This window comes from Notolepis coatsorum (assembly GCF_963971535.1).
Source record: "Notolepis coatsorum genome assembly, chromosome: 17".
Taxonomy (NCBI): domain Eukaryota; kingdom Metazoa; phylum Chordata; class Actinopteri; order Aulopiformes; family Paralepididae; genus Notolepis; species Notolepis coatsorum.
Window position 1 is genome coordinate 105356216 of NC_140181.1, and position 25807 is coordinate 105382022.

At 46.2% G+C, this 25807-nt stretch overlaps 1 protein-coding gene across 1 annotated transcript in view; it reads right to left on the minus strand.

Annotated features, from left to right (window-relative positions):
- Positions 1–11791: 11791 nt before the first annotated feature.
- Positions 11792–25807, minus strand: part of brpf1 (bromodomain and PHD finger containing, 1) — a 76181-nt gene continuing 62165 nt past the window's right edge. Inside the window, exons 13-16 of the mRNA XM_084333189.1 lie at positions 24592–24725; positions 24245–24360; positions 17037–17191; positions 11792–15408 (exon numbers count right to left, since the gene is read on the minus strand). Coding sequence (XP_084189315.1) covers positions 15225–15408; positions 17037–17191; positions 24245–24360; positions 24592–24725 — 589 coding nt within the window. The 3' untranslated portion in view covers positions 11792–15224. The remainder of the gene's footprint in view (positions 15409–17036; positions 17192–24244; positions 24361–24591; positions 24726–25807) is intronic.

The window sequence follows — 25807 nt, forward strand, 5'->3', positions numbered from 1 at the left end:
TGATATGTGTAACCCTTCGGTAAAAGTCCTTCAACACACAAGCAACAAGATGTTATTTTTTTGAAAGCCAGTAAATACTGACAAAAAAAAGCATAGACACTTAGAAGAAGCAATGTATAGTCCCCCCCACCCACCCAACCTCCTCCAATGTACAGTTTCTACGTCAAATGTATAGCCTTTCTTTTCTGGACTCTTTTTGTATCACAAACAGTACTGTATTTGTAAATCTGGTATGTCATAAATGTCTAGATGTAGCAGTACTGTCTATCTGTCTACCTGTATGTCATATATGTTATCATGAATTGAACATGGGGGACCCTGATGTAAACAAGACGATGAATTGAAAATGTCTAGGCCTACCACAAGTTCAAAATCTGGTATGTCATAAATGTCTAGATGTAGCAGTACTGTCCATCTGTCTACCTGTATGTCATATATGTTATCATGAATTGAACATGGGGGACCCTGATGTAAACACGACGATGAATTGTGAAATGTGAATAAACCGTGAAGTCACGCGAAATAACGTTATACGCGACGCTATACAAACCAATTACATAATCCTATCCAACATGTGTAAAGGCACACACAACATATTCCAGTTAACGGTATATATCTTTTAATGATTCGTTATGCCGTAATCAATACTTCCATGCGTATAAATTGCGTTCAGCCTCTCTCTCTGGAGTTAACGGAGTTTCGACTCCTGGCTAGAGGAGCCTGTCTCGGCTCATGCGGGGGGCCAATCAGAGAGGGGCTTCGCTCAACCAATCAGAGAGGGGTCTGCAGAAATGGGAGGGGTCTGCAAAAATGGAGTTCAACCAATCAGAGAGGGGTCTGCAGAAATGCGGCTACGAATTGTAGAGACGCCGCTTCCCAGCCGGGAGCAGCCAAGTGAAGGCTTGTTCAAGATGGATTTCGGTTTGCCTCGACTAGTAGACGAGAGTAGCCGAGTGAAGCCGGGGGAGGAGTTAAGAGGGCGGACACTGCCGATTTCACGAGAGCCCCTCGCCTAGTCTCGCGCGGCAGATACGCTTTCACGTCACCACACACACATTACACACCTGTCCAGCTCATTATAATGCGATGGCCGTGTGCAAAATTAGATCAGATTCAAATGTACAGCACACCATATACTGCTACAGTGGAATATACTATTCATATACCATAATGTATACCATCTTGTTGCGCGCTCCTGGCCGCACGCACACACAACACACTGCTGTATGTGTGTGTGTGTGTGTGTCTGACTGTCTGACAGCTTGAAGTTTATCATGATGATATGATGATAAGTTGATAACGCATAACATAATAAAGTCTTCAATCAATCAAATGTCTCATAACTCCCTGGCTGTCACATGGCTGGTGACTGACAACTTTTCTGAGCCAATAGGCGCTTTGCGCGACCGTAGCAAGTCGCTTCCCAGCCGGGAGCAGCCGGCTGAGAGGTACTGTGGAGCCTCGCTCTGAATGCTGCGCGCGGCTCGCTCCCGCGGGAGTTCCGCGCCTCGCCTCGTCAGGTTTTCAGAGCAAATCGGACAACATTCTAACCGTCATGCAACGCGCTTGGCGAGGCCGTAGTAAAACCTGCGCAGATCTGCGCCCGCCTATCCCATCTTGAACAAGCCTTGAGAGGTACTGTGGAGCCTCGCTCTGAAGGCTGCGCGTGGCTCGCTCCCGCGAGAGTTCCGCGCCTCGCCTCGTCAGATTTTCAGAGCACGCAGAGTAGGACAACATTCTAACCGTCATGCAACGCGCTTGGCGAGGCAGTAGTGAAACCTGCGCAGATCTGCGTCCGCTTATCCCATCTCGAACAAGCCTAGCGTGACGACTGACGAGCTCCGAAGTTGTCCGAACTCCAATAGTATCCAGCTGCAGAACCACAAAACCACCACAGCAGCAGCAGCGGGCTGAGGCCCCGCGGGCTGAGGCCCCTCGCTTCCATTGGCTGATTTGGGTCACGTGATTTGGGTCACGTGGGTCACGTGACCGTCCCACCCAATAGCTGAATTGGAGTATTGCACTGCGGGCATTGGCTGATGCACTGCGGTTTGGGTCACGTGGGTCACGTGACCGTCCCACCCAATGGCTGAATTGGAGTATTGCACTGCAGGCATTGGCTGATGCACTGCGGGATTGATTGATTGATTGATTTATTGATTGAAAACTTTATTAACAGATTGCAGAATGGGTACAAGTGACCGCCACAGGCCCTGATTGATTGATTGAAAACATTATTAACAGATTGTAGAATGGGTACAGTGACAGATTGATTGATTGATTGATTGGTTGATTGATTGATTGATTGATTGATTGAAAACTTTATTAACAGATTGCAGAATGGGTACAGTGACGTCACAGGCCCGGATTGATTGATTGATCTGATTGAAAACTTTATTAACAGATTGTAGAATGGGTACAGTGACCGATTGATTGATTGATTGATTGATTGAAAACTTTATTAACAGATTGCAGAATGGGTACAGTGACGTCACAGGCCCAGATTGATTGATTGATTGATTGATTGAAAACTTTATTAACAGATTGCAGAATGGGTACAGTGACGTCACAGGCCCGGATTGATTGATTGATTGAAAACTTTATTAACAGATTGCAGAATGGGTATAGAGGTGTGATAGGTGTGAGAGGTGTGATAGGTGTGAGAGGTGTGATAGGTGGGATCGGTGTGAGAGGTGTGATAGGTGTGATAGGTGTGATAGGTGTGATAGGTGGGATCGGTGTGATAGGTGTGATAGGTGGGATCGGTGTGATAGGTGGGATCGGTGTGATAGGTGTGATAGGTGGGATCGTTGTGACACCTCTCACACCTATCACACCTCTCACACCGATCCCACCTCTCACACCTATCACACCTCTCACACCTATCACACCTCTCACACCGATCACACCTATCACACCTCTCATACCGATCCCACCTATCACACCTCTCACACCTCTATACCCATTCTGCAATCTGTTAATAAAGTTTTCAATCAATCAAGACCCGCGTCGCGGGCACTGCATTCCGTTCTCAGAATGGATTTGACTCGAGAGAGATCATCAGCAGGCTATATATGATATTCAGACTCTAGATCTATTTGCAGAGCCAGATGAGATGAGGCAACCTGTGCGATTGGCTCTTGACAACTAATTTTGCACGTACTGTATAGGCTACAGTATGTGTGTATGCGCGCACTGCGGGAGGTGGCCAGAAGCGCGCAACTAGCCAACTACTATTATTACTACTATATTAATACAGTTTGATCCATCGCAAAGCGCTCCAGCGCTTGAATACGGCCGGGGGATCCGCTCTATACAATGCAGACCCACGGCTCTCGTATTATAATGAGCCCACGAGGCGTGTTATTATTAGAGTTAATAATATTGTATATTGTTTACACTGCCTTTTTATTCTATTTTTACTTCTCCACTGTACTATAATTATGTGACCTGTACCTCTATGTCTTCTACTACCTGTACCTCCCCTCCCCCCGGCCCTCCCCATGCTGCTGAATTTATCTTATTTTATGAATACAACGTTTAACGTTCGCTAACGTAGAGAAACGTCAGACGTAATTCGAGATACGTCAGACGTACTTCGAGATACTTCCGTACTTTCCGCCAATCAGCGCATTGCCCTGTCACGGGAGTAATAATCTTGTGGCTGGGCGGAAGTTGCCCAATCTGGGGATTATCTCCGAGGCTGCAGCTGGAGGCTACTCGTAACCTGGGGACTTTAGGGTTGTCTTTATCTTTATCACACACCACTAGAACTGTAACAGCCTGGTTCATGCTGATGGTTGGTTGGTTGGTGTCACGCTGGTCATGAACAGTGTAAACCCACCTAAACTCAGTATAGTTTTATTATTATTTTGTTTTTTAATAGTTTACCCTTTAACAGATTTTAAGTCTCAAAGATTGGAACTCGTAGCATAGGTTTTAGTAAGCTGTATCAGTGTGATGCAAATTACATGAATATATATATATATATTTCTTTTGAATACAACAAAAGAATACTATTCTGGAATTTTTTCAATAACTTTCTTTTTGTGATTTTAATGGCATCACTGATTGATGGAGTTAGTTAGTTTTCCTGCCCTTTATTTTGCTACTGCATCACTGGTCACGAGAGATGAATGTTTAGTCGTTAACACGTGAGAAGGGCTTCCGTCCAACAGGCCCGAGGGACAGCGCGCACTTGTCAAACGTTCAAAACTAAATGAGATACCTTTCAATAACCTTCATCATGTTGCCAGGAGACGCAGTCCACTTCTGGGACGACCCGGCACGCCATGGTACTACATTGGAAGTTGGCACTCGAGCGTTGACATGAAGGCATTAGTATACAGTTCAGAAATAACTTCCCAAAAGGCCCCCCCTCCCTCCTCTTTTGTAATTGTTATCACACATTATTTAGGAGAACATAGTATAAATATTTGGACATTGACACAATTCTGTCTCTCTATACCACCACCACAAATGACTTGAAATTAAACAATCAAGATGTACTTTAAGTGGAGCCTTTCAACTTTAATTTGAGGTGATTTACATCCAAACAGTGTAGGAATCACAAGTTTGATCCAAACCAGGTAAACAGTGTAGGAATCACAAGTTTGATCCAAACCAGGTAAACAGTGTAGGAATCACATGGATGGGTGGGTTTGTAGGCAGGTGGATGGGTGGTTATGTATTATTATGTTACAGTACGCAGTATACAGTATATGCACGTATGTACTGTGTGTATGTATGTTTGTGTTAACACATATCTATTGAATGATTATAAATAAAACTGACTTGAATGTATTACTGGTATTTCTTTAAATAATATGTATATTTTTGTATGTTTGATTTTACAAAATAGGGGATGTTCTCGATAAGCCTCTAGGCTTCCATTATGGTTATTATGTATTTTGTATTACTTTTGTTTAACTCTTTGTGTTAATAAATAAATACAAATGTGTTGATGTCCCGACTATGAGCAGGTTGCACCAGCAGGACACGAGCCGCTGCGTGAGGTATAAGCCCGTACGATTATATACCAGAGGAGACACACGCAACGGAGAACCGGCAGAACCGGTCGTGTGTTCCTGTCCTCCTGGGAGACGACGTGTATTTCTACACCGTGTCACTCCCACTCGCCTGACCCGCTGTGGTGTCAGACTGCAGAGATAGGACAAAGGTTGCACCCTCTTCAGGACAACACACGCTGCACATCAACCCAACCGCACCCTTGCTGCTCCACGTACCGTGACATTTCCCGAAAGTGTGTTGAAAGATAAGCCGTTATTATCCTGCGTCTGGGAAACTCAGCTGACTGTTCATTGACTGGGAATAATGCTGTCACGTCACCAGGCGGGGGTTAACACCACCACCACCACAACAGCAGCCTGTTGCGGTCAGGCAAGCGCCTACGTACACACGCAACGAGAACAGAGAGACTACGGCTCAGCTTCTTCCCCCAGGCCATCAGAACACTGAACTCTCCACACGCAAGTACACATGAGCACACACACACATGCTGCAATCGCTGTTAAACAAAATGTCACTTTAAACAAAATGGAAAAGTCACTTTAAAGGAATGAGGAATATATAAAGGTCACTTTAAATGAAAGATCCGAGGTGGTTCTTGTATAGTATAGTTTAGATATAGTAAGTATAGCATAATGACCAGTGATGCGACAGATTACTTGTAAAAATAATCTGATTACTGATCACTCCTTTAAAAAGTAATCTAGTGGGGTGGCTAGGTGGCGCAGTGGGCAAGGCGCTCGCCACCAACGCAGGAGATGCTGGATTCGAGCCCAGCTCTCTGCGTTGCATACTAATACAATTGGCAGTATTAGGGGGAGGAAAGCTGGTGGGTGGGGATCGGACGTTGTGGACAGCGACTCCTACAGGTCGGTTGGTGCGCCTGCGCAGTAGAATCAGGAAGCGAATCAGTGTCCCTCCCACGCAGACCCTCGCCGCTGAGAGATCGCGCTGTGCAGGTGAAAAGATGCGACGGCTGCTTCCTCGAGTACCGGAGGGGACACGTGATGTAAGGCTTTGTCCACATTGCAGCCGGCTTGTGGGAGGCATGGCCAACAGCGTTCGAGACAGGGGAGGGTAGAATTGGACAATACGAAATTGGGGACGGGAGAAAAATAGAAAAATGGGGAGAAAAAGTAGATACATTCTTTTTAATTATCTAGTTACTTTACTGATTACTTGATTAAGTAACTAGGTTACGAAGTCGTCCCCGTCCCCCCTGCTGCTGCCACAACATAAGAATGACAACAGTTTTTTTTTCTTTTTTTTTTTTAAATAATGCTTTATTGAAAGTGCATAATGTCATAAATCATGATTGGCTGCTCAGACAGGTCATATAAGGCCATATAAGGTCACAGCTGTCCACTGCTCAGGCACTCTAGGACAGTGGTTCCCAAACGAAATAAAATAGAAAATGTATACAATATAATTTTAATTAAAAATAAAATTGTAAAACCGTTGTGGAATATAAATGTGTGGCTGTGTGCGTGCGTGAGCGCACATCCCATCTCCGGTCTAGCTGACTGTACCCCTGGCTCTCTTATCATCAGCATTGAGATAGTAACTAAATAGTAATGCACAGCCAGTTGGAAAAGTAACTGTAATCAGATTACTGGCTTGTAAAAAGTAACAAGTTAATTACTATTTACTGAAAAAAGTAATCAGATTAGAGTAACTAGTTACTGGCATAATGACAGAGTTAAAATTGTATATTGTATAGTAGTAGTGTACATAGGAACCAGTGCCTTCTCAGGAATTTAGCTAGCCCCTTACGTGACTGCGATCTGCAAGCCAGGGGCTTTTGTAACCGCAGTCACTCTCAGCTATGCCGCTACCAGGCTCATATTAAGTACCAAGTGCTTTTTTGAGCTGGGGGTGGGTCAAAAATATATCAGATATGAATTTCAAAGATACCCAGCGTACAATATGGGTTTAACACAGTGAAACGCTGGGGTCTGAACGCTCGGAGTTGCTAATAAACAGTTTAAATCATTGTTACAAAACAAGTGGTAATTACAGAGCGAGCCGTGTATTTCCGCCATTGGTGTCACAGCGCATGCGCACCAGGCATTGGTATCTTTGAAATTCATATCCGATATATTTTTGACCCACCCCCAGCTCAAAAGCAGCGCTTGGTACTTAACACTTTTACCGCCAATCACGTCGTACGACGGGTTTCAAGTTCATGCGAATTCTGCCAATAACGGTGTACGACGTGTTTCATGTTCATATTTCACTCACGGAGCCTTGTCATATGCTGCGGGAGCCATCATAACTCTGCAACGCTTCAATACTGCCACCGGGTGGCTGATCGGCGAGTTGCAACCGGAAGTGGATCTCTTGTGATCCCGGTGCGTCTGCCTATTCCGTCCGGCCACTCGTTTATCGTTGCGGGACTCAATACACACCGTGGATATGGATCCGTTGCCATAACTCAATAATCCACATGATTTGGGCGTATATTAGTATTATACAAACAGGAACTGGATCGCATCGATCCACATCACATAACTGGGATCCGTTTGCTCCACTCTCATCGCCCAACGGTACGAGGAGACTGACGTGAGTTTCAGCGTTTTTCTTTATCATTTTCAATACAAACTGCTCTGATCTATACATCACCCATACTACATAAATCATTTAACGTCGGTCACGGAATTATAAACGACCCCGCCCCCCCTCCGTTCACCCGCGGATGATCAGTCATAACGTTTAGGACCATGTACAGTTGATATTTTTAATATAACGTTGATCGGTATCAAACGGCATTTGATAATCTTAATATATGCATTTATGTCTATATCTCACGTTCTAGGAAATACTGCAGAAAACGATAAAAACATATTTATACTCTAGACGGTATTTTCATATGAATGTGTGAATGAAAAAGTAAAACGTTCCTACATCCTGAACGATAGCTAATCGATGTTGAATGGGCCATAGTAATGTCAATTTAGCAATACAAGTTAAAAAGTTATAGCCCTGCAAAGAAGGTGAACATCTCCATAGACTTACAGTACTGGCAGAATGGTTTAGGATGATCAAAGTGGTGGCAGAGAATGTGTTAATATGAGCCTGGTAGCGGCATAGCCGAGAGTGACTGCGGATACAAAAAGCCCCTGGCTTGCAGATCGCAGTCACGTAAGGGGCTAGAATTTAGCATGTCTATTTCTTTTCAAAGATTTATTTCTAGCGTTTTTCCAGCTTTATTGGTCAGACATGCATGTCTATTTTTATCATGCATATCTTATGTTTTCTTATTACCCCTGTTTTTTTTATGTCTATTTTATTATTAGTATTATTGCACAATCGATACAGGCATGACCACCTGCATTTCACTGTATGCCCTGGTATGTATTTGACAAATAAACCTCTTGAATCTTGTTACTTACCATGTGCATGTGCTGTGATGACCGTGACAGAATTTCAAGTGTAAACATGACCTTGAACACACAGACGGTTATTCATGATACACTCATCATTCAGAGCTCGCTGCTGGGCGGTGGAGCGTCCTCTCGTTGGGGAATTCCACATAACAGCAACAAGGAACTGCAGGTGGGAGGCTCTCGCCCTCACACTTGACATTCTGTCTGTCTCTCTCTCACACTTGACATTCTGTCTCTCTCTCTCACACTTGACATTCTGTCTCTCTCTCTCACACTTGACATTCTGTCTGTCTCTCTCTCACACTTGACATTCTGTCTCTCTCTCTCACACTTGACATTCTGTCTGTCTGTCTCTCACACTTGACATTCTGTCTGTCTCTCTCTCTCACACTTGACATTCTGTCTGTGTCTCTCTCTCACACTTGACATTCTGTCTGTCTCTCACACTTGACATTCTGTCTCTCTCTCTCACACTTGACATTCTGTCTCTCTCTCTCACACTTGACATTCTGTCTCTCTCTCACACTTGACATTCTGTCTGTCTCTCTCTCTCTCACTTGACATTCTGTCTGTCTCTCTCTCTCTCTCACTTGACATTCTGTCTGTCTCTCTCTCTCTCTCACACTTGACATTCTGTCTGTCTCTCTCACACTTGACATTCTGTCTTTCTCTCTCTCACTTGACATTCTGTCTGTCTCTCTCTCACACTTGACATTCTGTCTCTCTCTCTCTCACTTGACATTCTGTCTCTCTCTCACACTTGACATTCTGTCTCTCTCTCTCTCTCACTTGACATTCTGTCTGTCTGTCTCTCACACTTGACATTCTGTCTGTGTCTCTCTCTCACACTTGACATTCTGTCTCTCTCTCACACTTGACATTCTGTCTGTCTCTCTCTCTCACTTGACATTCTGTCTGTCTCTCTCTCTCACTTGACATTCTGTCTGTGTCTCTCTCTCACACTTGACATTCTGTCTCTCTCTCTCACTTGACATTCTGTCTGTCTGTCTCTCTCACTTGATATTCTGTCTGTCTCTCTCTCTCTCACTTGACATTCTGTCTCTCTCTCACTTGACATTCTGTCTCTCTCTCTCTCACTTGACATTCTGTCTGTCTCTCTCTCTCACTTGACATTCTGTCTGTCTCTCTCTCACACTTGACATTCTGTCTGTCTCTCTCTCACACTTGACATTCTGTCTGTCTCTCTCTCTCTCTCACTTGACATTCTGTCTCTCTCTCTCTCACTTGACATTCTGTCTCTCTCTCACACTTGACATTCTGTCTGTCTCTCTCTCTCTCACTTGACATTCTGTCTCTCTCTCTCACTTGACATTCTGTCTGTCTCTCTCTCTCTCACACTTGACATTCTGTCTGTCTCTCTCTCTCACTTGACATTCTGTCTCTCTCTCACACACTTGACATTCTGTCTGTCTCTCTCACTTGACATTCTGTCTGTCTCTCTCTCTCACTTGACATTCTGTCTCTCTCTCACACACTTGACATTCTGTCTCTCTCTCTCTCTCTCACTTGACATTCTGTCTCTCTCTCTCACTTGACATTCTGTCTGTCTCTCTCTCTCTCACTTGACATTCTGTCTGTCTCTCTCTCACTTGACATTCTGTCTGTCTCTCTCTCACACTCGACATTCTGTCTCTCTCTCACACTTGACATTCTGTCTGTCTCTCTCTCTCTCACTTGACATTCTGTCCGTCTCTCTCTCTCTCTCACTTGACATTCTGTCTGTCTCTCTCTCTCTCACACTTGACATTCTGTCTGTCTCTCTCACACTTGACATTCTGTCTTTCTCTCTCTCACTTGACATTCTGTCTGTCTCTCTCTCACACTTGACATTCTGTCTCTCTCTCTCTCACTTGACATTCTGTCTCTCTCTCACACTTGACATTCTGTCTCTCTCTCTCTCTCACTTGACATTCTGTCTGTCTGTCTCTCACACTTGACATTCTGTCTGTGTCTCTCTCTCACACTTGACATTCTGTCTCTCTCTCACACTTGACATTCTGTCTGTCTCTCTCTCTCACTTGACATTCTGTCTGTCTCTCTCTCTCACTTGACATTCTGTCTGTGTCTCTCTCTCACACTTGACATTCTGTCTCTCTCTCTCACTTGACATTCTGTCTGTCTGTCTCTCTCACTTGATATTCTGTCTGTCTCTCTCTCTCTCACTTGACATTCTGTCTCTCTCTCACTTGACATTCTGTCTCTCTCTCTCTCACTTGACATTCTGTCTGTCTCTCTCTCTCACTTGACATTCTGTCTGTCTCTCTCTCACACTTGACATTCTGTCTGTCTCTCTCTCACACTTGACATTCTGTCTGTCTCTCTCTCTCTCTCACTTGACATTCTGTCTCTCTCTCTCTCACTTGACATTCTGTCTCTCTCTCACACTTGACATTCTGTCTGTCTCTCTCTCTCTCACTTGACATTCTGTCTCTCTCTCTCACTTGACATTCTGTCTGTCTCTCTCTCTCTCACACTTGACATTCTGTCTGTCTCTCTCTCTCACTTGACATTCTGTCTCTCTCTCACACACTTGACATTCTGTCTGTCTCTCTCACTTGACATTCTGTCTGTCTCTCTCTCTCACTTGACATTCTGTCTCTCTCTCACACACTTGACATTCTGTCTCTCTCTCTCTCTCTCACTTGACATTCTGTCTCTCTCTCTCACTTGACATTCTGTCTGTCTCTCTCTCTCTCACTTGACATTCTGTCTGTCTCTCTCTCACTTGACATTCTGTCTGTCTCTCTCTCACACTCGACATTCTGTCTCTCTCTCACACTTGACATTCTGTCTGTCTCTCTCTCTCACACTTGACATTCTGTCTGTCTCTCTCTCTCTCACTTGACATTCTGTCTGTCTCTCTCACTTGACATTCTGTCTGTCTGTCTCTCACACTTGACATTCTGTCTGTCTCTCTCTCACTTGACATTCTGTCTGTGTCTCTCTCTCTCACACTTGACATTCTGTCTGTCTCTCTCTCTCTCACTTGACATTCTGTCTGTCTCTCTCTCTCTCACTTGACATTCTGTCTGTCTCTCTCTCTCTCTCACTTGACATTCTGTCTGTCTCTCTCTCTCTCACTTGACATTCTGTCTGTCTCTCTCTCTCACTTGACATTCTGTCTGTCTCTCTCTCTCACACTTGACATTCTGTCTCTCTCTCTCACACTTGACATTCTGTCTGTCTCTCTCTCTCTCACTTGACGTTCTGTCTGTCTCTCTCTCACACACTTGACATTCTGTCTGTCTCTCTCTCTGTCTCTCTCTCTCTCCCTCCCTCCCTCCCTCCCTCCCTCCCTCTCACCCCCCCCCCCCCCCCCCACACAGACACACACAGTGACGGAGGACTCGGAAGTGTACAAAACTCAATTCTTTTTTTATTAAACTTCTATCTTTGTATGTAATCTGTATATATAAAAGTTCTAAAGCCCACAGGCCTGAGACTAGGAGACCGACGGTCGGGGCGTGTTCCTCTTCTCATGTGAACACAGCACAACGAGTCCTCATGATTCTTTCAGCCTGCTATGACACAGACAGCCATTTATAAAAAAAATAATAAAGAAAAGACACGTATTGTAGGAGAGATGGACGAGAGGACTGCTGCCAGGTTACGGGGGGGGGTCGATGGATCTGTGAGCAGTGGTCCTTGACAGGCGGAATAAATAAAAAAACAGGAAGCTGGTTTGCTCACAGTTGACTGGCCGTGTGTGCAGTCAGTCTGATCCAGGGTCTGATCCAGGGTCGTGTGAGGCGACTGAACACAGGGGCCGCGGGGGGGGGGGGGGGGGGGGCTAGGGAGAGAAGCTGGTGGAGGATCAGCGATGTATGCATTCCAATGTACAGTATAAGCATTAATTTCCCTGTTCGAATGTAAAAGAGCAAGTGTGTGTGAATATATATGTGTGTGTGTGTGTGTGTGTGTGTGTGTGTGTGTGTGTGTGTGTGTGTGTGTGTGACAGGGACAGGAAGAGATTGTGTGAATGACTATCATAAGGATAGGGCTGCACAATTAATCATATATTAAATCGTGATCATGATTTTGTCCTCCGCAATTAATCAAGACGTGATCCGTCCAATCAAGTGCTCCTCATTCCCTTAAAAGAGCTCTCCTCTGGCTTAAAATTTTAAGACGAGGTATTGGTGCTTTAAAAAAAGATAATCGCCCATCATTTGGAATTATATTTGTGCGATGCAGGTGCTAAGGGTCAACACCGACCCCTCGTCGTACCACAGAGGGAGGCTATTAAAACACAGGTCCATACCTGCCAACACTCTGGTTTAGCCTGGAATGGTCACTTCTCCTGAACATCTCCTCCATTGCAGGGAATTCTCATTGATAATTAACAAGTGTCTTTGCTGTGAGCCGCGTCGCACAAGCTCTCCTATCAGAGGACATGCAGGAGAGATCTGCACTAACAGATGATGCAACACACCTGCAGTTAAATTGCGGTCGTCTAACTCAGGGGTTCCCAAACTTTTCAGGCCAGGGCCCAGAAAATAAGGCGTCAGAGAGCCACGGCCCAATGCACATCGTCGGGCTTTTTTTTTTTTTGCCAGGCGACCGATTTTTTTAAGCCAAATATCACTTCAATCCTATTAAGTTAGTTCAAGTTAGTTATTCATTTATATGTGCTATTTATGGGCTAACTTGTTGCAAAATAATAATGATAATAATAATAGCCTCATTAAAATACTATTGTTGCTTCGGTTGTTTTCAGCGTTTTATGTGCATAATCTGTTATTTAGTTTGAAATGTTCGTTGAAATAAGTAGATTTTTCGTTTTTGTTTATTTATTAAGTTAATATAAAACCATATAGTCACATTTTAGAATACAATAGAATAGAATTTTAGAATACAACTAGAAACACTGTCCTGGCCTGCTTCTAGGTTCAGTGGCCTGACAAAAAAAAAAAAAAAAAAAAAAAAAATTAGTTTTTTTTGTATTTTTTTTAAATCATCTCGCGGCCCACCCGTGGCTGCTCGCGGCCCACCTTTGGGTCGCGACCCCGACTTTGGGAACCACTGGTCTAACTCAATCATTATTAGGGATGAGGACAGGGTTGAGGACAGGGTTGAGGACAGGGATGAGGACAGGGATGAGGACAGGGTTGAGGACAGGGTTGAGGACAGGGTTGAGGACAGGGATGAGGACAGGGATGAGGACAGGGATGAGGACAGGGATGAGGACAATGATAGTTTGCTTTATAGGGTGGGCATTTGCCTTTGTTTTGAACAACATATTAACCCTTTCACTGCCGCACTACCAAAACGGTTAACCCTTTCACTGCAACAATACACAGAAGGTTAACACTTTCACTGCCGCAGTGAAAGGGTTAAAACAGAACCACAGTTGGGGTCTAAATGACTTTCAGCTTAGAAATAAACTATTAGCATTCTACTATTATAAACAAGGCCAGCCCCCAGAACAGCCACAGCAGTCCTCCAGAGTAGGCCAGTACACTAGGCCAGTGTTTCTCAACTGGTGGGTCGCGAATCAAAAGTGGGCCGCAGGGCCATTTTGAGTGGGTCGTGGATGTGTGTGTAAAAAAACGAAATAAAAAAGAAAGTAAAATTCATTTTTTTCTTTTTTTATATATTAAATTTTTTTGCACTATCTATCTTTGTGAAAGTGGCTTCTCAGCTCTGGTCCAGCTGAAGACAAAGCGGAGGAACAGATTGGACATTGAGCATGACCTCAGAGTTGCTTTGTCTACCATCACCCCAGACTTTGAGACTCTTGTCAGGAGCAAACAACATCCCCAGTTATCCCATTAGTTCCCTGGGATGTTAAGCTAAGAAGTCTGCTAAGAAGGATATATTATTTATTATTATTATTATTATTTTATTTCATTGGGTTTTTAGCCCTAGCTGCACTTTTGTTGCAACCCCAGTTATCCCATTAGTTCCCCCAAACTTAGGTCTGTTATGTTAAGCTAAGAAATCTCCTAAGAAGCATATATTATTTATTATTATTTTATTTCATTGGGTTTTTAGCCCTAGTTGCACTTTTGTTGCACTTTTTGTGTTTATTTCATGTTTTTAACAGTGCATGAAAGATTGTGTATTACTGCAAAAAAAATGTTTGAAATAAATCATAGTGGTTAAAAAATTTGGGTCGCGACTTAATGACGAAGGCAAACGTTGGGTCCCGAGGCTGGACCAGCTGAGAGCCACTGCACTAGGCACCCGTGTGTCTGTCCACCACCACCACACATGTATTGTTCCAGGCTCTGGAAAATCTCCCCGAAAAGGTTTAACGTTGGCAGGTTTGTAATTCAAATTAAATCATGATCACAATATCAAGCAAAAAGTAATTTAGCAATTATTATTATTATTAGTCATAATCGTGCAGCCCGAGGATAACATTTACGTTCTTCTCTCATCTCGCAGATCGTCGTCTTCTGTTGATCATAAACATATCATATCGAGCACAATACAAGGATATTCAAACATGATTCTGGGCATAGTTTAATTTGTTCTATTATCATTATTAATACCTTTTTTTCCCTCTTCTCCTCCGCAATTCGCTTAAATACAATATTTTACAAATCAGATTAAATACGGCTGTGTGTGGAAAGGTGTGTGTGTGTGTGTGTGTGTGTGTGTGTGTGTGTGTGTGTGTGTGGGGGGACGGGACGGGACTGGGGGATGTACCAGATGTGCTTTTTTCACCTGCGCACACCGCAACCATACCTGGAAAGGCCAGCGATAAGAGGTCGGTGTGTGTGTGTGTGTGTGTGTGTGTGTGTGTGTGTGTGTGTGTGTGTGTGCGTGTGCGTGTGCGCACGCTCAGTCCGTGTCGCTGGTGTCGCTGCTGGGGTCTCCCTGCACCTTGTTGCGGTGCTGCATGGCCCGGTGGTACGCCACCTGGACCGACTTGCGGATGTTGGACTTGCGGCCCTCCAGCATCTTCTCCTTGTCCAGCTCCTGGTCCACGCCCAGGGGCACCAGCTTGGAGCGCGGCAGCCACTGCCTGGAGACACAGACAATACATTTTAAGGTTCTCCTATTTGTTTTTAAAGCCCTTAATGGTCAGCCCCCCCCTCCTACATCTCAGACCTCCTATCCCCCTATTCCAACACCAGGTCCCTCAGGTCAGCCGATCAGAGGCTCCTGACAGTCCGGAGGTCTAACCTCAAGCTCAGGGGGGGGGCCGTGCCTTTGCTGTCGCAGCCCCTGAACTGTGGAACAGCATCCCCACCTCCATTAGGCTCCTTGCCCCCTTGATAGATGCCTTCAAATATAGGCTCAAAACCCACTTCTACCTACTAGCCTTTCCCGTTCACTGACTCATGCCCCGTTTTCCTGTGTGCTTTCCTGTGTGCCCTCCCGTAAAACAGACTAGTTGTGATTGTGTCAATATGTATCTATGTGTATCTACCCTCTGTACAGCACTTTGGTTGACATGTGTCATGTTAAATGTGCTATATAAATAAATCTGATTGATTGACACACACACACGCGCGCGCGCGCGCGCGCGCGCACACACACGACTGAGTCAGACACGCACACACAAAACAAAAAACACGCAAAGCCAAGCAGATGCTAACGATTCCGCCGAACTCCGTGACCTAGTAAAAACACAGCGTGTTTTTTCCATCCCGTTACCACAAACCACGCTTGGCCTATTTGTCTCTGCAGCACCTCGCAGCAGGGGGTTTTGTCTTCTTGCACATCTGATCATACGGTTTCCTTTTAACTTGAACTTAGTAACTGTGGTGATATTGTATGAGCACATCCAGTAGTGTGGCAAGCTTGCCGAGCCTCGTCTCTTGTGTCATTCTGCTACTAATGCCGCCCAGAGAGAGAGAGAGAGAGAGAGAGAGAGAGAGAGAGAGGGGGAGAGGGAGCAAAGGAGGGAGGTAGAGAGAAAGGGAGACAGAGAAAGAGAGGGAGAGAGACAGACCGAGAGATAAGGAGGGAGGTAGAGAGACAGAGAGAGAGAGGGAGAGAGAGAGAGCGAGAGAGAGAGAGAGTGAGAGCGAGAGAGATTGACATGCACTTTAAACGCCTGCGTGAAGATGTTTATAGATATGGCTGCTATAGATGATATTGGACTATTTCCGTTTTAGTTTATCTGATGTGCTTTGTAATGTGTCTAAATGTTCTGTACCACACATCTCCTCTAAAGTGTTCTAGGTCTAAGGTCTAAATGTTCTGTACCACACATCTCCTCTAAAGTGTTCTAGGTCTAAGGTCTAAATGTTCTGTACCACACATCTCCTCTAAAGTGTTCTAGGTCTAAGGTCTAAATGTTCTGTACCACAACTCTCGGAGGTTGTAAAGACGGTGAGGAGGGGGACCGGACTAGAGAGACAGAGCGGAGTGAGACGGTGAGGAGGGGGACCGGACTAGAGAGACAGAGCGGAGTGAGACGGTGAGGAGGGGGACCGGACTAGAGAGACAGAGCGGAGTGAGACGGTGAGGAGGGGGACCGGACTAGAGAGACAGAGCGGAGTGAGACGGTGAGGAGGGGGACCGGACTAGAGAGACAGAGCAGCGGAGTGAGACGGTGAGGAGGGGGACCGGACTAGAGAGACAGAGCGGAGTGAGACGGTGAGGAGGGGGACCGGACTAGAGAGACAGAGCTGAACGACTGACCAGGTCCTCTTGTTGTCGAAGAAGAGGACGAGGAAGAGGTGCTCCCGGGCCTCCTGGGTCATCTGCTCGCCCAGCTTCAGCACGTCCAGCGGGGGGACGGGGATGGGCACGCCCCGGTGGAACACCCCCTCCCTGGGCATCTTAGGGTCAATGATCTGCAGGAGGAAGGAGGGGAGAGGGAGTCAAAACAGAGTCACTCATCTGGTGTACGTGTGAGATACCCCCCGGTCACGTCTGCCCTGGTTCAGCGATAAGACGGATTCATCCGGCGCAATATCTGTCTTTTGTTGTTGTTGTTGTTGTTGTTGTTGTTGTTGTTGTTGTTGTTGTTGTTGTTGTTGTTGTTGTTGTTGTTGTTGTTGCCTTTCTATCATTTTCTCCCATCCCCCAATTTAGTCGTTATGCCAATTCCCTTCCTGGTCGTTATGTGCATTGCCCTACTGTTGGTCTGGGGAGGGTGTAGACTACCACATGCTGCCCTACTGTCGGTCTGGGGAGGGTGTAGACTACCACATGCTGCCCTACTGTTGGTCTGGGGAGGGTGTAGACTACCACATGCTGCCCTACTGTTGGTCTGGGGAGGGTGTAGACTACCACACGCTGCCCTACTGTCGGTCTGGGGAGGGTGTAGACTACCACATGCTGCCCTACTGTTGGTCTGGGGAGGGTGTAGACTACCACATGCTGCCTTACTGTCGGTCTGGGGAGGGTGTAGACTACCACATGCTGCCCTACTGTTGGTCTGGGGAGGGTGTAGACTACCACATGCTGCCCTACTGTCTGTCCTGGGGAGGGTGTAGACTACCACATGCTGCCCTACTGTTGGTCTGGGGAGGGTGTAGACTACCACATGCTGCCCTACTGTCTGTCCTGGGGAGGGTGTAGACTACCACATGCTGCCCTACTGTTGGTCTGGGGAGGGTGTAGACTACCACATGCTGCCCTACTGTCGGTCTGGGGAGGGTGTAGACTACCACATGCTGCCCTACTGTCTGTCCTGGGGAGGGTGTAGACTACCACATGCTGCCCTACCGTCTGTCCTGGGGAGGGTGTAGACTACCACATGCTGCCCTACTGTCAGTCTGGGGAGGGTGTAGACTACCACATGCTGCCCTACTGTTGGTCTGGGGAGGGTGTAGACTACCACATGCTGCCCTACTGTTGGTCTGGGGAGGGTGTAGACTACCACATGCTGCCCTACTGTCAGTCTGGGGAGGGTGTAGACTACCACATGCTGCCCTACTGTCGGTCTGGGGAGGGTGTAGACTACCACATGCTGCCCTACCGTCTGTCTGGGGAGGGTGTAGACTACCACATGCTGCCCTACTGTTGGTCTGGGGAGGGTGTAGACTACCACATGCTGCCCTACTGTTGGTCTGGGGAGGGTGTAGACTACCACATGCTGCCCTACTGATGGCCTGGGGAGGGTGTAGACTACCACATGCTGCCCTACTGTTGGTCTGGGGAGGGTGTAGACTACCACATGCTGCCCTACTGATGGCCTGGGGAGGGTGTAGACTACCACATGCTGCCCTACTGTCAGTCCTGGGGAGGGTGTAGACTACCACATGCTGCCCTACTGTTGGTCTGAGGAGGGCGTAGACTACCACATGCTGCCCTACTGTCAGTCTGGGGAGGGTGTAGACTACCACAAGCTGCCCTACTGTTGGTCTGGGGAGGGTGTAGACTACCACATGCTGCCCTACTGTTTGTCTGGGGAGGGCGTAGACTACCACATGCTGCCCTACTGTCAGTCTGGGGAGGATGTAGACTACCACATGCTGCCCTACTGTCGGTCTGGGGAGGGTGTAGACTACCACATGCTGCCCTACTGTCGGCCTGGGGAGGGTGTAGACTACCACATGCTGCCCTACTGTCGGCCTGGGGAGGGTGTAGACTACCACATGCTGCCCTACTGTCGGTCTGGGGAGGGTGACACTACCACATGCTGCCCCACTGTCGGTCTGGGGAGGGTGTAGACTACCACATGCTGCCCTACTGTCGGTCTGGGGAGGGTGTAGACTACCACATGCTGCCCTACTGTCGGTCTGGGGAGGGTGTAGACTACCACATGCTGCCCTACTGTCGGTCTGGGGAGGGGGTAGACTACCACATGCTGCCCCACTGTCGGTCTGGGGAGGGTGTAGACTACCACATGCTGCCCTACTGTCGGCCTGGGGAGGGTGTAGACTACCACATGCTGCCCTACTGTCGGTCTGGGGAGGGTGTAGACTATCACATGCTGCTCTACTGTCAATCTGGGGAGGGTGTAGTCTACCACATGCTGCTCTACTGTCAATCTGGGGAGGGTGTAGACTATCACATGCTGCTCTACTGTCAATCTGGGGAGGGTGTAGACTACCACATGCTGCCCTACTGTCTGTCCTGGGGAGGGTGTAGACTACCACATGCTGCCCTACTGTCGGTCTGGGGAGGGTGTAGACTACCACATGCTGCCCTACTGTCGGCCTGGGGAGGGTGTAGACTACCACATGCTGCCCTACTGTCGGTCTGGGGAGGGTGTAGACTATCACATGCTGCTCTACTGTCAATCTGGGGAGGGTGTAGTCTACCACATGCTGCTCTACTGTCAATCTGGGGAGGGTGTAGACTATCACATGCTGCTCTACTGTCAATCTGGGGAGGGTGTAGTCTACCACATGCTGCTCTACTGTCAATCTGGGGAGGGTGTAGACTATTACATGCCTCCTCCGATACATGTGGAGTCGCCAGAGTTTCACTTGGAGAACGTAACGTGTGTGGAGGTTCACGCCATTTCCCCCAGATCCCCTCCCTGCTGAACAGGCTCCCCGACCGACCAGTAGGAGTCGCTGTTTGCAACGACCAGGACTCATACCCCACTGGCTTCCCACCCTGTGAACACTGACAATTACGATCATAGGGACGTCTGACCAAGCCGGAGGTACCGCTGACAGCTGGATTCGAACCCAGAGTCTCTGCGGTGGCAGGAGAGTGCTTAGACCTCTGCGCTACCCAACCGCCCGATATCTGTCATTTTGATATAATCGCTGTTGGCCGATAACCATGCACACATGGCCGGTTACCAGAGATGTTAGCGCTCCCACTTGTGTCAATTCTGCAAGTGTCAGGTGATTATTTCTTTATCACTGATCTATACTTCTGGTGTGCAGGTTGAGCAGCAGGCTGGTTAGAAACACAGGTGTGATTCCTAGTATGAGCAGACAGCCCCATGCTATCTGTCACTGTGTCTGTGTGTGTGTGTGTGTGTGTGTGTGTGTGTGTGTGTGTGTGTGCGTGTGTGTGTGTGTGTGTGTGTGTGTGTGTGTGTGCGTATGTGTGTGTGTGTGTGTGTGTGTGTGTGTGTGTGTGTGTGCGTATGTGTATGCGTGTGTGTGCGTATGCGTATGCGTATGTTAGGGCTGGCAAAAGTCATAATCACATTTATTTAGGTGAATATTGAGATCACATGATTACTCATTAACTTAGGAAACATCATGCATTTATGAAACTTTCCTGGGTGAGGAAATGGATTTTGGAAAGCTTTCTTTTTTGGCATCGGTTTTACTAAAACGTCTCTCAAAGACCCATTTCTGAACAGATTTTTATCAAATTTGGACCTGTACATAAGACTTCAGGCTATGGAACCACACTGTTTTCCAGCTCATACCTCTATGCTGGAATATTGGAATATGGAATCTTGCAACCACTAAAGAAAAATTTGAGTACACAAGTAAAATTTCAACTCAAGTTCAGACCTCTGTTACTCTATTTCATTAGCACTAAAAGTGATTTTCCTTTTTTGCATTAGTAACTTCAGAATGTTAACTTTCAAAAGAGACCAGGCTCATGCATGTGCTATAAGTATAAAGCTAAGCTTGGCAAAACAAGTATGAGGTCCTCAAGTTCAAGTAAAAAAATTGCCACTTTTCTGCCTGCCTGTTAAGAGGTTAAAAAAGCATAACACTAGGGGTGGACATAGGGCTGGGCGATATGGCCAAAAACGTTATCGCGATAAAATTATAAAATTATTTTCATATAACTCGATATCGATAATTATCGTCGATATAATGTCTGTCAAGTTTAATTAACTTCTTATGCCCGGCGGCGATCGACGGGCTATTAATAGCATAGATATATATAATAGACTTGTTTTGCTGCTGCGAATGTTGATGTCGTCATCAGTCCGCGCACGTTAGCAGTTAGCCGACAAGCGGAGTATCTCATGACAATGTACTAAATATTACCCTAAAATACTCTCTTCCGCCCCAATATATTGAAACGACGTCCACTGTATACCCCACACTACTATAAACGTGGCCTCAGAATTCACGCCACACACATACTCGGCACGTAAATATATAAAACAGCGCCGTGCAAGCTAGTTATCCTAGCCAGCCTTGTTTACTACTAGAGTCCTACCTCTCTACCCAGAGGTGCACCGTGGGTCTCCTTCACTGTCGGCCATCTCCTTCACTGATTGGTTGTTAGTGCGTGTGCTCATATCCAAGCTTGGAAAATCGAAACTTTGCGACCACGTTTCATGTTTATTTCGAGGAAATAATTTATCGCGATAGTTATCGTTATCGTTTTATCGCCCAGCCCTAGGTGGACGGCATACGGTATAAACGGTATGAATTTGCGCTACGGTATGGATTTTGACTATACCTTACCTTGTAACCGGTAGAGCAGCTCTAAAATAGCAATGACGTCACGTAACCACAGCCAGGGCTCTACAGTGCGACTATTTCACTCGCATTTTCCCCTAAATACATATGTGCGAACTGGAAAGAATTTAGGAGCACAGAGGCTTTGCGTAGTGGGCGTGTCAACGCGCAATTGTCATTCCATAATAGACACGGAACAGAACGGACCTTCAATTCTAGAAGCAAACTAGCTCTTCCGCCCTGCGTTTGAAGGCTGTGTGACAACTTCTCTCGCTAGTCGCGCAGTTTCTATGTGTAATGTAAACTCTGCGACGGGTCCAATCGTCTAACATGCTTTGCATCCTCGCCATACTGGAATGCCCACGTCTCGCTAAAACCTTATGTAATGTTAACTGTTGATGTAGCCTCAGCAAGTTAATGTTAGCTCCACTCTAGCAGCCCCCTCCCTCTCTCTCTCCCCCTCTCTCTCTCCCCCTCCCTCTCCCCCTCCCTCTCTCTAACAATCCTGATTTGATTCTTGAACCTATTTCATTAAAAAGGAAGATATTGATAGACATTAGCTATAGTATAGCTCAGCAGCTGTAACAGAATCATTTGATGATTTTTTATTATTTACGTTTAAGTTAACGACAAAAAGATTTACCTTTTTTTTTTATCCCAATTTCTCACATTACATTCACCCTGAATGTTGACGTTATCCAGGTGAAAAGTTAACTTCATTCAAGCGAGGCATTGCAATCCTTGACATAAATCATTTGATGTATAATTAAATCAAAGGAAATGCGTTTGTTTTGGCTAAATTCTTCTGCTGTGACAATAAATAAATGAATGATGATATGCAATTTAAAACCAAAACTAAGGCCTCAGTATGAGTTTAAGACGTGAATATGGTCATGTTTGTTGAATAATAAAAAAAAAAGTAAAAAAAGAAAAAAATTCTCATTATTATTATTATAATTTTTTTGCCGATCCCGATCTTCGGAAAATCACGTGAAAACCGATAGATATTTTCCGATATCACATTTTTATGCCAATATCGGCCGATAATATCGGACATCCTTAGTTACCGCCTATGCTTAAAATTATACCGTGATATACATTTTAGACCATACCGTCCAGCCCTACATAACACAATAATTTCCGTGGATTTCCTTGGATTTCCTTGGATTTCCTTGAACTATAAAAACACGACCTGGTTTAAAAACACGACCTGGTTTAAAAACAAGACCTGGTTTAAAAACAAGACCTGGTTTAAAAACAAGACCTGGTTTAAAAACACGACCTGGTTTAAAAACAAGACCTGGTTTAAAAACACGACCTGGTTTAAAAACACGACCTGGTTTAAAAACACGACCTGGTTTAAAAACAAGACCTGGTTTAAAAACACGACCTGGTTTAAAAACACGACCTGGTTTAAAAACACGACCTGGTTTAAAAACATGACCTGGTTTAAAAACATGACCTGGTTTAAAAACATGACCTGGTTTAAAAACATGACCTGGTTTAAAAACATGACCTGACTTAAAAACATGACCTGATTAAAACCATGACCCGTTGGAAGCCAAAATTGTGATTGAAAATAGAATTAGATTAATTGCCCATCCCTAGTGTGTGTGTGTGTGTGCCCAGCCCTAGTGTGTGTGCGTGCGTGCCCAGCCCTAGTGTGTGTGCGTGCGTGCCCAGCCCTAGTGTGTGTGTGTGTGTGCCCAGCCCTAGTGTGTGTGCGTGCGTGCCCAGCCATAGTGTGTGTGTGTGTGTGCCCAGCCCTAGTGCGTGTGCGTGCGTGCCCAGCCCTAGTGTGTGTGTGTGTGTGTGCCCAGCCCTAGTGTGTGCGTGCGTGCGTGCCCAGCCCTAGTGTGTGTGCGTGCCCAGCCCTAGTGTGTGTGTGTGTGTGTGCCCAGCCCTAGTGTGTGCCCAGCCCTAGTGTGTGTGTGTGTGTGCCCAGCCCTAGTGTGTGTGTGTGTGTGTGTGCCCAGCCCTAGTGTGTGCCCAGCCCTAGTGTGTGTGCGTGCCCAGCCCTAGTGTGTGTGTGTGTGTGCCCAGCCCTAGTGTGTGTGTGTGTGTGTGTGTGCCCAGCCCTAGTGTGCGTGTGTGCCCAGCCCTAGTGTGTGTGCGTGCGTGCCCAGCCCTAGTGTGCGTGTGTGCCCAGCCCTAGTGTGTGTGCGTGCGTGCCCAGCCCTAGTGTGCGTGCGTGCCCAGCCCTAGTGTGTGTGTGTGCGTGCCCAACCCTAGTGCGTGTGTGCGTGCGTGCCCAGCCCTAGTGTGTGTGTGTGTGTGCCCAGCCCTAGTGTGTGTGCGTGCCCAGCCCTAGTGTGTGTGTGTGCCCAACCCTAGTGTGTGTGTGTGTGTGCCCAGCCCTAGTGTGTGTGTGTGCGTGCCCAGCCCTAGTGTGTGTGTGTGCGTGCCTAGCCCTAGTGTGTGTGTGTGTGCCTAGCCCTAGTGTGTGTGTGTGCGTGCGTGTGTGTGTGTGCGTGCGTGCACAGCCCTAGTGTGTGTGTGTGTGTGTGCGTGCCCAGCCCTAGTGTGTGTGTGTGTGTGTGTGTGCGTGTGCGTGCGTCTCACCAGGGCAGGGTAGGAAGGGTAGCCTCTACACTTGGCCCACACCAGGTCCAGAGCATCTAGGGAGGAGTAGTCATCAGAGGTCATCCAGCAGCCGGAGCGCCCACGCCCACGCACCACTGACACCAACACACAACATACCCTAAGTTTAGCTAAGTCAGCGTCTAAATGCTGCTAGAGCTAGTCTGATCCTGTGAGGATATATATATATATATATAGCCGCCTATCGGGACAAGAAAGAGAAGCGCAAAGTGTGACGGATTGACGGCGTAAATTGATAAGAAACTGCATGAAGATCCTAACCTCACATGAAAGAGTCTCTACGCACCACGCGCTGCTCGTCTACTCACAGTGGGAAGCGCTCCGCGAGCCTCCGACGGAGTACGAGTCGTTTTCCGTCCCCGAGGTTTCCTCGCTGCTGTCCTCCTGGAAGGCGGAGCGGGAGAAGGACGTCTTGCCTCTGCCCTGCTTAGACGGAGTAGTGCTGATGGAGGGAGAGAGAGAGAGAGAGAGAGAGAGAGAGAGAGAGAGAGAGAGAGAGAGATAAGGGGGTATCAATCAATTAGAATAAAGAATACTGGTCCTCATTCTCGAACGTGTTGGTAAGTACCTTTGTAAATATCTTCGTACCAACATGTTCACTAAGCTGCCTGCCTCACCTGCTGCATCTTAATGTCTGTCTCCCTGTCTCCCTGAGAGTGGCTGTCTCGTGGTGATGACCGGAGTAGCGGACGTCCCGTGATGATGACCGGGAGGATGTGACCCCCATGCCTCAAATAGATCCGCCATCAGCTCTATTTTAAAATATTTCAAAATGTTCAGTTGCTATCGCATGCACTTATCTGTTTCACTACACATGTGAGTGCATGCTTACCAACTGTTTCGCCTGTTTTATAGCAACACTACTATCACCGACATCTAAGAAGGGAGATCCCCCCTTGAACGGCCCTTCTAAGGTTTCTCTCCTCCACACTGCCTGTGGTGCATTTTTTCCTATTGCTAGGTTTTAGTGAGTTTTTCCTTACCTTCGCATGGGTTATGTCTGGGAGTGTTGCATTCATTTATAAAAGACATTTTGGACTTTATGGTGTTTTTGTTTTGTTCTTGATTTATTGTGATGTTTCTTCTCGACTTGTTTAAAGGAGACGTGTCCGGCCCATGGGGACATTAACGTGTGTTGTCGGGCCTTACAGATACATTTGATTTGCTTTGATTTAATAACCCAATCACGCAATATAGTGGAATAGACTAAGAATAATTTTCTTTTAAAGATTTATTTTAGCGTTTTTACAGCCTTTTTTTTTTTTTTTTTAACTTAATTTTTTTTATTAAACATTTATAGACAAACAACACAACATATACAATAACATCAACAACACTATTAATCAGACATAAATAATAAATAAAAAAATGTAATATCCAAAAGACGAAAAATAAAAAATACTGACTTAAGCAAATAAAAAACATAAAACAGTTGTCATACCTTAAACCAAAATGAAATTAGAAAACATTAAGTGTGTGACATGGGTTCAGAGACCCTCTTTGAACCTCTTTCCTCCTTTACCC